This window comes from Mobula hypostoma, chromosome 3 (genome assembly GCF_963921235.1).
Source record: "Mobula hypostoma chromosome 3, sMobHyp1.1, whole genome shotgun sequence".
Lineage (NCBI taxonomy): Eukaryota > Metazoa > Chordata > Chondrichthyes > Myliobatiformes > Myliobatidae > Mobula > Mobula hypostoma.
In genome coordinates this window covers 36143609-36160817 of record NC_086099.1, presented here as the reverse complement: position 1 = coordinate 36160817, position 17209 = coordinate 36143609, and the positions used below count along the sequence as shown (strand labels likewise).

General features: G+C 39.0%; 1 protein-coding gene across 1 annotated transcript in view; it reads right to left on the bottom strand.

Moving 5' to 3' along the window:
* tars1 (threonyl-tRNA synthetase 1) overlaps positions 1-16067 on the bottom strand; it is a 38787-nt gene extending 22720 nt beyond the window's left edge. The window contains exons 1-11 of the mRNA XM_063042897.1: positions 15930-16067; positions 15179-15256; positions 14362-14552; positions 11942-12065; positions 9085-9206; positions 8866-8983; positions 7561-7625; positions 6489-6567; positions 6170-6316; positions 5774-5872; positions 2848-3014 (exon numbers count right to left, since the gene is read on the bottom strand). Of these exons, the coding sequence (XP_062898967.1) occupies positions 2848-3014; positions 5774-5872; positions 6170-6316; positions 6489-6567; positions 7561-7625; positions 8866-8983; positions 9085-9206; positions 11942-12065; positions 14362-14552; positions 15179-15256; positions 15930-15977 (1238 nt within the window). The 5' untranslated portion in view covers positions 15978-16067. The remainder of the gene's footprint in view (positions 1-2847; positions 3015-5773; positions 5873-6169; positions 6317-6488; positions 6568-7560; positions 7626-8865; positions 8984-9084; positions 9207-11941; positions 12066-14361; positions 14553-15178; positions 15257-15929) is intronic.
* Between the last annotated feature and the right edge of the window lie 1142 nt (positions 16068-17209).

Here is a 17209-nt window from a genome sequence, read left to right as displayed (position 1 = left end):
GGTTCCTTGGGGGAAAGTAACAAATATATATTAAATTTATTTTTATCCCATGGAGCATGTGCAAACCGTCCAATATTCAGGCGGTTCTTTTTTTTCTTTTCTCTTTAGGTAGGAGTATATATCGGTGGGGGGGGGAAGTTAAGGGGAGGGAGGAGGGTAGATGTTTTTTTCTCATGTACCACTTTGAAAAATCAATAAAAATTATATTAAAAAAAGAAGAGGTGCAGGTACGATCTCCAAAGTGTGAAATAAAGCAACATGAGAACAACTGATATAGAAAAATCCACACTTGAAGTGGACTCCAGTTAATCGGGCCAACAGTTAATCGGGGCAGCTACCCCCTCATAATTTTGTATACCTCTATTAAATCTCCCATTAGTCTTCTACATTCTAGGGAACAAACTCCTAACCTATTCAACCTTCCCCTATAAATCAGATCCTCAAGCCCAGTAATATCCTTGTAAATTTCTCTGCACTCTTGGAATCTTATTTAAATCCTTCCTGCAAATAGGTGACCAAAACTGAATATAATTCTCCACATTAGGTCTTATACAATTTATACAATTTCAATTTAACATCCCAACTCCTGTACTCAATACATTGATTTATGAAAGCCAATGTGCCAAAAAGCTTTCTTTACTACGCTGTCTACCTGTGATACCACTTTCAAGGAATTATGGACCCATATTCTCAAATCCCTCTGTTCTAGCACATTCCTCAGTGTCCTACCCACACCGTATAAGACCTATCATGGTTGGTCCTCCCAAAGTGCAACACTGCACACTCGTCTGACTAAATTCCATCTGCCATTTTTTTAGCCCATTTCACCAGCTGGTCCAGATCCTGCTGCAAGCTTCAATAGTCTTCCTTGCTCTCCACTACACCCCAGCTAGGTGTCACCCACAAATTTGCTGATCCAATTTACTATATATAGTTGATATAGATGGCAAACATCAACAGACCTATCACTGATCATTGCAGCACACCACTAGCTACAGGCCTCCAGTCAGACAGGCAACAACTCTCTGGCTTTTTCCTCAAAGCCAACGTCTAATCCAATTTACTACCTCATTCATCTTGAATGCCAAGTGAACTGAAGCTTCCCAACCAACCTGCCATGAAGGACCTTGTCAAAGGCCTTGCTAAAGTCCATGTAGACAACTGCACTGTCTTCATCAAATTGTCAGGTAACTTCCTCAAATAACTCTATAAGATTGGTTAGACATTATTACCATGCACAAAGCCATGCTGACTATCCCTAATCTGCCTCTGCCTATGTCTGTCCAAATATTTATGTCCATTTCCTTAGAACGCCTTCCAATACCTGACATCAGGCTCACCAGTCTCTAATTTTTGACTTATTCTTAGAGCCTTTCTTAAACAATTGAACACCATTAGCTCTCCTGCAATCCTCCAGCACCTCACCTGTGGCAAAGGGTGCTTTAAATAACTCTGCTCAGGCCCCTGAACTTCTGCACTTGCCTCCCACAGGGTCCCAAGGAACACCATATCAGGCCCTGGGGATTTAGCCACCCTAATATGCCTCAAAACAGCAAGCACCACTCCTCTATAATCTACATCGGGTCCATGAGCTCTCTGCTGAATTTCCTCAAATCTATAGACTCTGTATCTCTTGAGAGGATACAGATACAAAAATTTATTTAAGACCTCCCCCATTTCTTTCAGCTTCACACAATGGTCTAGAGGACCAATTCTGTCCCTTGCTATCTTTTTGTTCTATATATCTGTAGAAGCCAGGATTTTCCTTCACCTTGTCTGCTAGAGCAATCTCGTCTTCCTTTAGCCCTCCTAATTTCCTCTTATGTGTTATCTTGCATTTCTTATCCTTCTCCAGAACCTAAATTTGTTCCTGCCTATAGCTGCTAAGCACCTTTTTCTTAACCAGGGCCTCAATATCTCTCAAAAACTAAGGTTCTCTAAATACGCTACCTTTGCCTTCTATTCTGACAAGAACATACAAACTCTGTATTCTCAAAATTTCATTTTTGAAAGCCTCCCATTTACCAAGTACATCCTTGCCAGAAACAACCTGTCCTAATCTACACTTACTTGATTTTTTTCTGGTACCAGCAAAATTGGCCATTCTCCAATTTAGAATCTCAACAAAAGGACCAGACTTACCCTTTTTTATAATTACCTTGAAACTAATGGCATTATGATCACTAGATGCAAAACGTTCCCCTACACAAACTTTTCACTTGCCCTGTCTCATTCCCTAATAAAAGAGATCTAGTATTGCAATCTCTAGTTGGGATTCCTGTTTTTAAATCCAGTGGACTGTCTCTATAATATAATCCCATTAAAGGGGTCATACCTTTCTTACTCCTCAGTTCTTCTGTAAAGCCTTACTAGACGAACTCTCCTCTGCCCTGACGAAGCATGCTGTGACATTTTCCCTTACTGGTAATGCCACCCCTCCCTCTTTGATCCCTCCTGCTTGATCATATCTAAAACAATGGAACCCCAAAATACTAAGCTGCCAGTCCTGTCCCTCCTGCAACCAAGTCTCACTAATGGCTGCAATGTCATAATTCCACATGCTGATCCATGCCCTCAGCTTATCCGCCTTTCCTACAATATTCTTTGAATTGAAATGGATGTAGCTAAGAACATTAGTACTATCGTGCTTGACCTTTTGATTCCTGACAGTACGCAAGCTTAAGAACATCTTTCCACAACCACTCCACTCTGTTCTGGTGCTCTGGTTCCCATTCCCCCACAACTCTAGATTAAAACCCCCGTCCCGTGCAGCACTAGCAAGCCTTTGTGCAAAATAAAATAAAGGAAAGCAGGAAGTTTTAATGTTTAAGAAATTCAATCACATACCAATGGCCTGGACAATTCATAGGCTTTAAGGCAAAGAGCTCCTTTTCCACTTCGAAGCTGAACATATTCTCACTGTAGTGCTGCCAGTGTCCTGAAGTTTGCCACAGTTTACTATTATAAATGTTGGGAGTCACTACCTCTGTAAAGCCCCTTTTCTTGTATTCACTCTAAATACAAAAGAGGGAAATTAATGAAGTATCACAGATCTTAAGAACGTACAACCACTTACAATATGCATTTGCATACCCTACCCTTTAAGTGTTGCATAGATCTTGCAGAAGGCCTACATCGCTGCTCAAATAAAGAGGATGACATTATCCAAAACTGATTTTACTTGCCCTTAGTGGTTAAATGTCAAGGTAACCAAGAGCAAAACAGCCCACTACTATAGCAAAATAACATAATGCTGAAAATCTTTAAAAAAAAACAGAAAAACGCTGGGAACACAGCACATCAGTCAGATATGTTCATAAAATGTTATCAACCCAAATTTAACTCTTTCCAATGGTTACTTTCAGTATTTTCTGCCTGGTAGTAGGAAGTAGCATAATTCATTTCCATTGAAGATTCCTTCAATCAAGAGTATGAAACTTGGGAATTCGGTGACTTTCACAGTAAATGCAACCGCTTTGGTTTATTTAAATTTAATATCAAAAACTGCAGATATGGAAAATCTGTAAAAAAAAATTCCTAGAAACAGCAGGTCAGCCAGAATCTGTGCATTGAGAAACTTCCCATAGATGCTGATTAACCCATAATGTAAAATAGCATTAGCAAATGCACTACCAGTCAATAGTAAACAAGCTGCTTGTTTGACTTAGTTAAGAACTGGTTACCAGGCAATCATTCCTCGCAGGAAAAGACTCAGACCTTTGGGGTTTTAAAAAGTAGAAATAACACACCCAATACATAGTAGAGTCCAGTTCTACAGTGTATTTCTTTGGAATACAAAACTCAGGAATTAATTCAGTGCAGTAAGTAAAAACGTGCTGCTACAATAATTTAATGATATAACTGAATTAAGTAGAATTTGAAATTCAAATAGGCAGCGTAGATGAAATGCACATTGTGTGTCATGTGGCAACCCGAGAAAATGCTGCATAAACCTGCAGATCACAAGCACAGGAAGTGTCAACAGCTGGAAAATTTTCAGCTTCAAGTTTTGAAACTAGTATCATACATCTAGTTGTGAATCTGACTGTTACATAGATGTCACATTTTGGAAGATGCAGATAAAGGATTCAGCGATTTGGTGATTGCCTGATGATAATAAAAAGAGATCAGACATGTAGTGCAGGAGATTACCCCACCAAACTCCTGAGGGCATTTAACCTAAACACATAGACAAGAGGTTTCCCTCCCAAATAGAAAATAATAAGTTGAATTTAATGTCAACGTATACAATATAGATCCTGAAATTCTTCTTCTTCGCAAACATTCAGGAAAACAGAGTGCCTCAAAGAATGAATGACAGTTAAATGTTAGAACCCCAAAGACCCCCTACTCCCTCCCATGCATAAGCAGCAGCAAAGCAAAGACCCCACCCCCACCAGCAAAAAAGAAGTGCGCCCCCCTCCCCGAGCACTCAAGCGTGCAGCAAAGCATCAATAAAGACAGAGACTTTCAGTAACCCAAAGACTACACAAAATAATAAATTGTATTTTTTTTCTATGGATGCCCCAGGTGAACAGGGAGGAGAAGATCAAGAGTGAAATGATAGGGGATCCTCTATTTCGAAAAGAAGGCTGCTTGCATCTGTAGTTGCAGACAATTCCATGATGGCCCCAACAGCTACAAAAACATTCTGGGAAGGGAGAAACAAACATCCAGAATTTCTGGTACTGATTGTCACCAACAAAGAGGATAAAAGGGACGAAGTGGACTAGCAGACTTTAAAAGAGCAGTGTAAAGGATTTAAAAGACAATAAATCTACCTCAAGATTATGCTTAGTGGTATATACCAAAGTGTACAGAAAGATGGCATAGATGGATGATTGGTTGGATAAAAGAAAAAAAAGCTACAGGGAGATCCTTATTTCCCTGGATGTTGAAAATTGTTCTGGGAAGGTGGGACATTTAAATGCACGACCGATTACATTCAAGAAAGCTGGCATCAATATCTTCAGCTTAAAATTCAAAAAAGGAACAAAGTCAAAAAAAAAGTAATCAGACCTGCTAGTTGAAAATGGAAAATTAGTCAGAGCTTTTCAAAGGCAACACATAGTTAGAGAACAGACCAAACGGGCTGCACTTCATAGTAATTCCGTGTATTTAGTGAACAAGGGTGACAAATTAAAGGCATTGACTGACAAATGCCAGTCTAATAGTCTAGCAATTACTGAAACACCAATTTAAACAGAGGCAGGATATCCAGCAGAGTTCAGAAGCAAGTGGTATATGAGGGAACAATCAAAGCTGTGATAGTGGACGATATGCAGGATCACCACACAGGTTAACTAATGAACAAAAGTGACAATGACATGTGTTATCTGAAACACATGAAAAAGCAGATCTGTTGGGAGACTTCTAACAACGCCAAAGCACTGAGGCATTAATAGTGATGAATTTTAATGCAGAGCAGTGGCAAATACAATTTAATCCAGATAAATATGGGATAATACATTTGGGATTCTAATAAAGCAAGAGAATATACAATATATTGCAAAGTTGTTGAAGACAGCCTTCTATCAGTGTTGCAACATGAGTGACACTGATGCCTACCAGCATCATTCATCCACCGCTAGCACATTAACTAATAAGAACTGTTGCCCCATTTTTGTTTTTGTTTCCCTTCCTACAACGTTTCTTTCTGCTGGTACATGATAAAAATGCTTATGATTCACTCAACCTAATATTTCCCTTAAATTCAATGTGTAAACCTTCCAGATGTATTTGTACCTATAACAAAAACTTGAAGACCACATACCCTAATGAAATCAATCAATGCGTTGTAAATGTAAGCTCCTTTTGGAAGGAAGAAACAGCATCCTGGGCTCAGTTCATGGAAGAAAAATAACTCCTGCTCCTGTAAAAGTAAAAATTCACCATTTATTTTGTCCCAGAGACCAGCTAAAAGTAATATTAAATGGACACACGTGATGGTGGTTATAAAGACTCTAAGTGAAACATTTTAGCTTGCACTGTTAAGGATTTCCTACTCCTGTTTTAGCCACATTTAACAGGGAATAGTAGCTGCTAACTTATGAGAATCACAGGGAACTTTCAATACCAGAGAGTATTATTAATTTCAGAGGCTAAACAAAATAAGAACATATATAAGAGCTAGCAGAAGCTAATATTTTTATTCTATTACAAAACTAACCCTTCCCAGTTTTCTATGGTCTCTGTTTTTTGCTTCTTCCTGGAATTTTTCCCATTCTTTCAACATTTTGGAATCTGGAAAAGAAATCCCATAAATTCTCTGCAATGTCTCCATGTCAGCTTTTCCTTCCCAGTAAGTGGAAGAATTCTGTGAAAAGAGGAAAAAATGATACAAATCTTAAAATCATGAAGTAAAATGACTGCAGATTAATATCATGTCTGCTGGCAACTTCAAAGCATATCTTTTGGTTATGTTACTGCAGATTTTCCACACCAAAACAACATGATCTCTGTTAGTTATTTACTGTAGAAATACTTACTTTGTGAACCTTCATGGCCTTTATTTTTCCAGTGTGTCTGACATGAGGTCCTCTACACAAGTCAATTAACGGTCCACATCTGAAACCACAGAATGAAAATAGCATTGGCAATATTAAAATACATACGCCTGCATTAAGAAACACACCAAAATATGCAGCTCAAGATCTACAATTAATATCTATCCAACATGCAATGGATCACCATTTCTTTAAACTGGAATTTGGGTCAAACTACTTCTGCAAAAATTTAGTCAGTATCAAGCACCCACAATTCAGGCACTTAAATGTCAAAAAGAATATTCATTCTCTGCCACAACATTTTGCTTAGTTTCAAATTTAAAAGCACTAATGCCAATCACTGGCCATTTTATTGCTAGGTAACATTTTTTGTTATTATCCCAAATATTCAATCGATCGACAAAGACCAATTTCAAACCATGACTCCAGCCCTCCCTTACAAACACAAAAGATCATAACAAAATGAAAAAGGCAATTATGTGACGATCCATCAGATTGGTATCAACGAGATTAGCCAACTAGGATGATATGCAGAGTTGAGAATGGGAGATAATCTTATCAAAAGATGTAGTTCTGTTTTTAAAATGTGGGTAATGACAGGACAGATGAAGGACATTTCTCCTCCAGGTGCAGTGTCTAAAACCTGGGTTCAGAGACTCACAACAAATGAGCAACCATTTAGGATGAAATGAAAAAAAAACTTAACCCAGTGACAGCAAATCTTTGGAATTCACCAACTGAAGGACTATAACATCTTAATCATGGGGTATTTTTGAGACAATCTATAGCTAATAAGGGGATCAGGGGATTTGGAGTTAGAACATAAAATTGGGACCAAGGTAAAAGTTCAGCTATGATTTTACAGTTAGCACAAGTGGTCAATAATAAGGTTCCAGTTTCCTCTTAATACCTGTGCTAAATCGTTTCATTGTATGCCTTTTACTAAAAAAAATTGTATTCCATATATACAAATTAAATAGTAATGGGCAAATTCAAAACCACTTGATAGTTCTCAAAGGAAACTGCAAAATCACCACAACACCAGTGCTCTTACCTATATACTGTTGTAGTTGGCGTATTCACCTTCTCATTCAGAATCCTAACCTTAAATTTGTTATACTAAAAGGAAATAAATTGAAAATGTAAATGCAAATCAGAATGACCCAACATAAACACAACACCCTTACAACTTAATGAAAACTGGGATCAGTTTTACAATGTGAAATATTAATACATCCCTGGAAACAAAGTGGAGTGCAGATACTGCAACCTGGAACTAAAAGCAAACTGCTGGCAGAACTCTGCAGATCAGAAAGTATCTGTGAAGACAGAGAAAGGGTTGCCATTTCAGGACTTGATGCATGGTCTCAACCCAAAAGAGTGACCATCCCTTTAACTCTACAGATGTTGCCTGTTCCACTGATTTCCTCCAGCAGTTGGATTGTGCATCAGTATATCGCTATTAATTTAATTTTGCTTAATACAGTGGTGAAGAATCTATGAAACGGAACCTCTATATCATCTACTTTTGTGAGGCCAATTCCCTTTTGTTTCTTAATTCAACTTAGTAATTAAGTGAAAAGATCAGAACATAGGGTCTGTCAACATTTCCCCACAAGCCAGATAAACATGACACTAAAACATCTGCAGCTCCATCCCTGCTGTAAGGCAACAGGATTGTTAATGAAGGTCAGTGTAAAAAAGAATCAATTCAGTGAAAGGGCACATTGAGTGGATCTGCACCAAAAGGAATCAAACCAATTCAAAAGTGCAGTAGGTTAGCAGTTTATTTTTGATAAAGATATTTTCCAAGTTACCTAGTCATTTTCATTTCAACTGCAGTGCCACGGCACACACAGTTTGAGCTTTGTAAAAGACAATTTACTATCTATTACATTGTGCAACTCAAACTAAATTCCACCATTTGCTCAAGTCTCCAACTTTGAGAAATGAAGTGAGGAACAAAGTTAACAGCTTGAATTGTGAACACCTGACAGTTTCACATCAAATTTGAATCTTACATTAGAACATAAGAAACAGGAGCAGTGTATGAGAGATTGAGACAAATATTCCTTGGCAGCAAAAAGTGCACATTTTCTACAGATAATTCAGCGATCAGAAGGAACAGAGTTCTAGAAGTTGACAAATTAATAAGCAATTGTGCAAAGCCAGCACAAGGCAGAGAAAGAAGGCTACAGAAACTAAATACAAACCATACATATAGAAGGGCAACACCAATAGCAAGCTTACCAATTGTCCACTGCAAATGGGGAGAATAGATGCCACCAATGGCAATTAAGGCCCAGTGTACTCAATGTACTAACATTAAAAACTGGGAAACATCTGAAAATTATTATACCTTGAACATCTCCAGAAGAGTCTCTTTCTTCACTTCAAGTCTCTCAAATGGCTGTTTGTCCTTCATTATACGTTTACACAGGTTTTCTAAAGCTGGAAAATCATTGCTGGAAACACCTCTAATAAAAGAAAGATTGTTATAAAATTTAAAAAAATATATAATTTATCACTAAACACAAAATTAGAACTAAAAGAATTATTAATATTAATAGAACCTTACCCTTCTTCCAAGAACATGTCATAATAAAATCCATTTTCAATAGGTGGTCCATAGCACAGACACCCTCCAAAGATTCTTTCCATGGCCTCTCCTAATATATGGGCACTGGAATGCCAATATACCTGGAGCAGAAAACAAAGTTCTTAATAAAAGCAAAGAAAAAACAATGTCATGATAGAGATGCCTACTCATGGATAATTCTTGAATTAGAAGCTACATTGTTTCTTCAGATGTTCCTCAATTTCACCAAAAAAAAAAGCAGATATTTACACTGGTACCTTACTTAGTATTGCCTGCAAAATTCCGATTTGTCAATATGCTCTTGGTCTTCCAGTCTGGAAGTGTACCTGCCTGTACCACTAAAAAAGTATCTACTTGTGCTCTGAATATTCCACCCTTCCTACTGCTGTACATTGCAGTACTGGGTATCTGGTATGAATCCCTGCCTGGTGCTGGTGTTGCCCAGCAATGAATCACCCTACAGCTTGGGGTGAAGAGGCCGAAAGATGGTTAGAACAAGCCATTGTTGGGGATTGGCAGCAAGCACTCTATGTATAAAATTAACAGACATCACCTCCTGTCTGCATATTTCTCAATGGTAACTTTTAATGGTCGTCCTGGGCTTTTGGTTCTCAAAGTTCAAAGTACATTTATCGTCCAAGTATGTATACTTTATACAAACTTGAGATTTGTCTCCTTACATTCAGTTTTTAAAATTTATGAGAGTAAAAGAAAGGTAAGCTACACTTTAACTACCTGTTTTTCAAGTAAGGATGGCTAAAAGTTCATTCTCGACTCAAAAGAGGATTGACAATTATTTTTGGATTATTATGTCCACAACTTACTAACGTATCATGAGCTGTAGGTTCCCTGAGACCTGAGAATTATTTCAAGGGTTCCTCCAGGGCAAAAAGCTTGAGAAATGCTGCTCCATAATGTCCTCCCATTCATAGTATAATAGAGAAGTCTCTTGTCCAGGGACCAATGTGCAGCCAATCAAGAGGACAACAGTTTCTATCACATTCAATAGGTGATAATTTGAGAGACACAAGAATCCAAGCAGTCGATCAATAAATACAGCAGGTGCTCCATAATCCAAACGCACTATGCCAGCCACAATGCAACCTGAGGCCCCCCCACCTTAGCATGGGCCGTTACCAACCGCCTGACGAGCCCAACACCAGTCCTCACAAGGGCACCTCTTCCCACTGAGTAAATTAGCGATTCATGGTCCCTGGCTTAGCTGCATACTTATTAAGGCACATAATAACCCTTTTTAGCACTGATTCTATTTCTAAACTTATTTCTGGTAATGCATCCCCAGCACTAAGTGAGGTACCAGTATAAACACTTACTCTGCTGCAGAGGCTACTTCATAAATTTGCTTGTTTATAGCAAGTACTTGTACAGAAATCACATTTAAAGCACGGGGTCGAGCAGAAATACAATTAGAACAGTTTGTCTCTCCCACTGATGACTGCAACCTTCGGTTCTTTAGCTTGGTGAATTGCAACTAAATGCAATATTTTATGCACACTTCCCAACAAGGGCCAAATCAGATTACATCAAGTAGCAATTTCCACAACACACACAACAAGCTGAGTCTCAGCCCAAAACCAACACAATCTTGGGTGCATTCCTTGTTAAGTAAACAACACATTTCACTATACATTTCAATATACATACACAAGTAAACTTGAACTTAAATCTTAAAACCACAACTGTTCACTTCCCTCCATAGATGCTGTCTGACTTGTTGAGTTTCCCCACCATTCTCCCTATGTAGCTCAACATTTCCTGCATCTGCAGAATCTCAAGTCTTTAAGTAACAACTTCTATTGAAGGATTATACAAGTTAAAGTTTCATGGGTGTGAGAGACTTTGAATTGGGCACATTTGATCTGTGCCTTTTCTTTTTAAATCTTTTTATTAATCTTCCAAAATTATAACCAGAATAATAATACTGATACAGAGAAATTCGAACAATCTTATTATTGATAAACATGTACAAAAAAGACTTCAAATAATACAGGTGTAATAGACTTCCAAACTCTTAATTTAGTTAATCATAGAGAAAAAAGAAATAAAAAGAAAAAAAATAATGCAAAGAAAACCCCCCCCAAAAAACAAAAGAAAACCTAAATACTAAACCCAAAAAAAAAGCAAACGGAACAAAACAAGGCTGGACCAATATCTTAAATCAAATACATTCAATAATATCATCAACTCCACTCCTCTACTCATATATTTTAAGTTAATAAGAAGGATTCGGAAAAGGTCAAATGACATCATATGAAAATGTTGAATAAATGGTTTCCAAGTCTCTTCAAATTTAACCGAAGGATCAAAAATGTCACTCTGATATTTTCTAAATTTAAACATGATATAGTTTGGGAAAATCATTGAAATGTGGTAGGAGGGTTGGTCTCCTTCCAGTTCAATAAAATGGATCTTCTGGCCATTAAAGTAACAAATGCGATCATCCGACAGGCTGAAGGGGATAAAAATCTATGTTCGGTCATTGGCAAACCAAAAATTGCCATAATATGATGGGGTTGTAAGTCAAAACGCAAAACTGTTGAAATACTATCAAAAATTTCTTTCCAGAATTTTTCCGAAAGGGGCAGGGCAAAAACCTATGAGTTAAGGAAGCCACCTCAGAGTGGCATCTGTCACAAATAGGGTTTATATGGGAATAAAAACGGGCTAGTTTATCTTTTGACATATGGGCCCTGATCTGCGCCTTTTGATGGACAAGAATCTGGGTATTAAACTACATTGTAATCAGTTGACAAGGGGGTTATAGACAGTAAAGCTAATCAATGATGCTGCATTATAGCTGTAAAGAAATACTTACAGCCTGACCCTCTTCATCATCAAATGAGAGTAGTGTTAGACTGCAGTCTCCTTCCAGAGGTCGATCCAAGTCCCAAACCTCTTCATTTACTTTAGCAACGACAACTTTGTCTGCCAAACCCTGACTGAGGTAAATATGTAAATTAACCAGGTTACACTGTAAAGTCTTCACACAATCAATAAGTTTTAAGATATACTGATTACCTACATCAACATTCAAACAAATAAAAATAAAGCAACTAACAATATAACGACAGTCCAAAAAAAAGATGAGACTACATTGGTAAAAGTCAGATGGTGGAATGCAAAAATCAGTATAACCTTAAAGAGTAAACTGGAACAAGGTTCCTAACACACACAGAAACATAGAAAACCTACAGCACAATACAGGCCCTTCGGCCCACAAAGTTGTGCCGAACATGTCCCTACCTTAGAAATTACCTTCGAGGATTACCCATAGCCCTCTATTTTTCTAAGCTCCATGTACCTATCCAAAAATCTCTTAAAAGACCCTATCGCATCCGCCTCCACCACTGTTGCCAGCAACCCATTCCACGCACTCACCACTCTCTGCATAAAAATACTTACCCCTCACATCTCCTCTGTACCTACTTCCAAGCACCTTAAACCTCCTGTGGCAACCATTTCAGCCCTGGGAAAAAGCATCTGACTATCCACACGATCAATCTTGTACACCTCTTATCCTCCGTCGCTCCAGGAGTATTTACTGTCAAGGGGTACAGCCAAAGGGGTACTCTCTAGTACCTGACTCTTCCCCTTCCCCCTTCGGACTGTGACCCACTTGTCTGTCTCCCGTGGCCCCGGTGTGACCACCTGCCTATAACTGCTTTCTATCACCTCCTCGCTCTCCCACCTCCGTGGTCATGGAAAAAATTAACAGCATGTTTAATAGCAATGATCACCAAATAAGCCAATAGGCTCAATAAATACAATCAAGTGAAATAAATGTGAATCAAGTTAAATCACGAGTTTACATAGAGATCAAATGATGACAACAGAAAACTACTCAAGTCTGCACTTTGAAGCAAAAAACTATTCTGTTTTAATCTCACTTAACAGCAAACTGAAGGAAAGCATAACCATCAATGCTATTAACCAGCACTTTCATCAACAGCCTAGGGACAAATCCTCCATCTGAGTTTCAGCAAGACCACTTGGACTTCAAACCTCATATCAGACCAAAGCACTATTTTACTTCGGCCAAAGCTGTGAAGAGTTGAAATCAGCAGAAACCAAGAATACTCTCTTCTATCTGAAGTCAGACAGAACACGGCTTTCTTCAGTCTGACGGCTGTGGGAGTAAGAATGTTCCTTCCTTCTACCCTGACACAGGAATACAAAGACATTTTAATGGCAACTCTCACCAGCTTATAGTCAGTATTTGCGGAAAGAGTTAACAGGCCCAGTCGTTCAACTGAACCAGTTTTCCCTCTCTCCATAAGAGCATGCTGAGCTATGGGCATGACATACAACTGTGCATTTTCCAATTTTGTGTTGAATTCTCGCTCACTAAACAGCCTCTCTTCACAGCTTTATGAGCGAAGAATCACTTTCTCTACCCCTAGCTTCCCTACGTTCCGAAGATGATCACATTTGTTGCTTATTCCCAGGGCCACCTTAGCCTCATCCTGTGACAACCCCCAGCCTATATAAGCTCATCTTCTTTCCTTCCCATTTCTAATGATGCTCTCTGACCAGCTGGGTGCTCTAATTTTCCATTCTCTGAATAGCCAGCTATGTTATCCATTCTACCTTAGTTCTCAACTTCAGTGTAAAAAGTTATAGATACTTTATTGATCATAAAGGATATTACAATGTCACAGTAGCATTACTAGTGCCCAAATATGCAAATATTAGAAGTAAAGCAAGAAAGAATAAGTTACCTTTAAAATAAAACATACAAGATTTACAAGTTCACACTGGTAAGATGGTAGTACAAGAATTACTACGATATTTTACAGTAATGGGTGCACATTCTCACCATCCAGACAAGAAGTGATGGTAGCATTGCACAGGGTGCCCACAATAGCAAGGCATGATAAAGAGTTCTTCTAAACAGAGGTTATTAACAACCTAACAGGAGGGGGTCATCACTTCCCCAGCTATAGGTTGACTCATAATAGAGCCTAATGGTTTAGGACAAGAATGGCCTCATATAGCGCTCTTTGGAGCAGCACAGTTGTCTTAGCCCATTACTGAAAATGTTCAGTAACACACAATTACAGTACTGAACAAAAAAAAGCCACTATTTTTGCTATCAAGTTCTGCTTCTTGTTCTTGTGAATTTTCTCTGTATTTTCTTGTAAGTTTTCTCACCATAACTCTAATCTTCTCTTACATAAGCAGATCGTAATAGGTTTCACTATAATAAAGCATTCAGAACAGTCTCAAATACTCCACCTGATGCCACAGGCAATCTGGTAAGGTGTGCTTTTCCAGGACTCTCCTTGTACTTGTTTGCCATCTGGCAGAGTGATTGTTATTTGTTTGCTCTCTTTGCTTGCTCGCTCTGCTAGAATTGAGTCACTTTCTGCTTTGAGTTTGTTGTACAGTTCAAGTCGTTCACTGATATAACATGGCCACGGATCCAACTGCACATGAGACAAAACTGAAAATTAACTTTCTTCACGATGACAAATGTGAAATATCAACTTTATTAGGAAGCTTCAATACTATCTCCAACAGAAACAAATACACTCACACTTCTTTTATCATAATTCACTTGATGAATTATTACAAGAATTGTTTCTTGCTTTCGGTCAAGACTACAAACTTAACAGCTTTGCTGAAAACATCAGTCTAAAACGAACTAAATGCATTTCACAATTAGTCACAAATATTTGCACTTAGGGACGAACTTATCTGTGGTAATCAATTATGAAATTACATACATTTTCATTTAAGTTGTTGAACCTGTTTACTGTATAAATTTATTCTCAATATTTCCCAAAGCATCATTCTCACCATTAAGTAACCAATGACAGGACGCATAAATACAAAAATGATTTGTTTTACCGATATGCAACTCTTTGGAATATGTTTTTGCTTACAAATAGCAGGAAAATAGCCTGATGCCATAATGAATGATGAAATATTTCAGAGTAGTTGCACACACAACTAAAATCAATGGTTACATTTAAAGTAATTTTCCTTATTATCAACAGCTTAATTGTACCATAGCTTATCTTTTAGAAAAAGGCAATGAATTAATGATCACCTCTGCAGTTTTTGCATCACCACTTTCTTTAACACATGCCTTCTTAGATCCTTTCTGTTTTGCAGGTGTAACTTCACTCTGAAAGAAAAAGCAAAATAAAGATCTTATGGTTAATTGCCATAACTATCAGAAGCTTTAACAATATACGAGTTACTGCTGGTTACAAGATATTGGAGCTTTATGCTTATTAATATTATAAAACATCATGGTAGGGAATTTTTTAAGTTATTACATCAGTGGTGGATTTTAATGGTTTCGAGATGTATATTCCTCCACTCTCTAGGTTTCTTTTCAGAGATACAGCCTGATTTTCGGAATTTCTTGGTCAGTAACCACTGGTACCAGCTACGAGGTACCAATCCTCGCTAAGTAAATGCAGTAACAGCCGACATTCAGTGATCAGAGTTCTGGGACTAGTCAGGTTTGACAATCTTAATCACGGTAGCGGTGAGAAGGAAGCAAATCTACATCAGAAATCAGCTAAGAGGAACGGCACAAGACACGCCACTGTTCATAGTAATGCCATGTTCATTGTTGGAGTTAGATAATGAATTTGGCACTAAACAATGACGGTAAGACGATGTGTTGTGCGGTATCGGAACGATGCTGCAGTCCAGACGATACGATGGCCCCCCCAAGAGGAGCCCACACCACTGTCACACCGGACCTCTGCTTGCTTCCGGACGACAGCCACAGGAATCGCGTCCACGAGGAGCGGTTCCGACCTGGCCACGCCGCTGTTGTCACCTACCTGACCCTGGACGTCCATGGCCTCTAACCGTCCCACCACCTTCTCCATCACACTGCAGGCGAGCTGATGCAACACGCCAGGACGGCGATCAACCAACCCGTTTGCTCGCCTTCCACTTAACTGACGGGGAGCTCGCCCAATAGAGACCCGCGGGTCTCCCGGAAAGACCCGCCTCACTTTGACAGACAGGCGCTTTCGGAAGTTTGGCTGAGAGCAAGCGGAACTGACGATGATTGAAAGGGCGGGGCTACAAGACACATGATCGGGGGGGGTGCGAAAGCTCTGCATCTGTGGTCCGCGGTGCTGGAAATTAGTCGTAGCTCAGACTATGTTGGAGCCACAAGAGACTATCGATGCTGGAATTAGGTGCAGCAAGCACGCTGCTCCACCCACTGTGTTCCTCCAGCAAACCATTTGTTGCACGGATTTCCTTCGTTCTAGGCTTCAACTACAGGGAATCGCTGCAGTGTCAAATTATCAGGTTATCAGCGGGCTGAGCAGCTAGGAACATCCCATAAAATAATTGCAAAGTATTACTAACCATCTAGATTAGTCTAATCGGCCTATAATCCTGCTTCCCCCTCCGTTCTTAAATAGAGGTGGTTCCGGTTTTCCAAACATCTGCAGGTCTCCAGGACTCCGGTAATTCTTGAAAGAGCACCACTAATGCTTCCAACATCTCTTAAACTATCTTTTCCCTACCCTTTTTTTCTGGCTTCTGTCCCCTTCCTTTCCAGGCCTGATGAAGGGTCTCGGCCTAAAACATGGACGATTCATTTCTCTCCATAGATGCTACCCGCCCCGCTGAGTTCATCCAACAGTTTGACTGGTGATTCAGAATTCTGGTCCAGGCTATCAAAGCAATCCCACCATTGTCATTATACCACATTTATTAATGTAACAGATTCAAATCACATGCCCATTTACCCCATACTCACTGATTTGCCTACAACGCACTTACATTAGATGTGATTTGGCCTAGCCAATTACCTTACCAACCAGCACATATTTGGAATGTAAGAGGAAGCACCTTGGGGAAAAACCCAAATGGTCACATAAGGAGTGTGGAAACTCCAGTCAGAGAGACCTGGCATTTGGGTTGAACCCAGTCAATGAAGCTGTGAAGCACTAGCATTACTTGCTGTGCTAGAGGTGTTGCAAACCCAAAATACTGACTTTTTTTTAATGCACATGCTACCTGACCTGCTGAGTTTTCCAGCAGTTTGGTTTTTATTTCATAAGATACAGGAGCAGAATTAGGCCATTTGGCCCATCGAGTC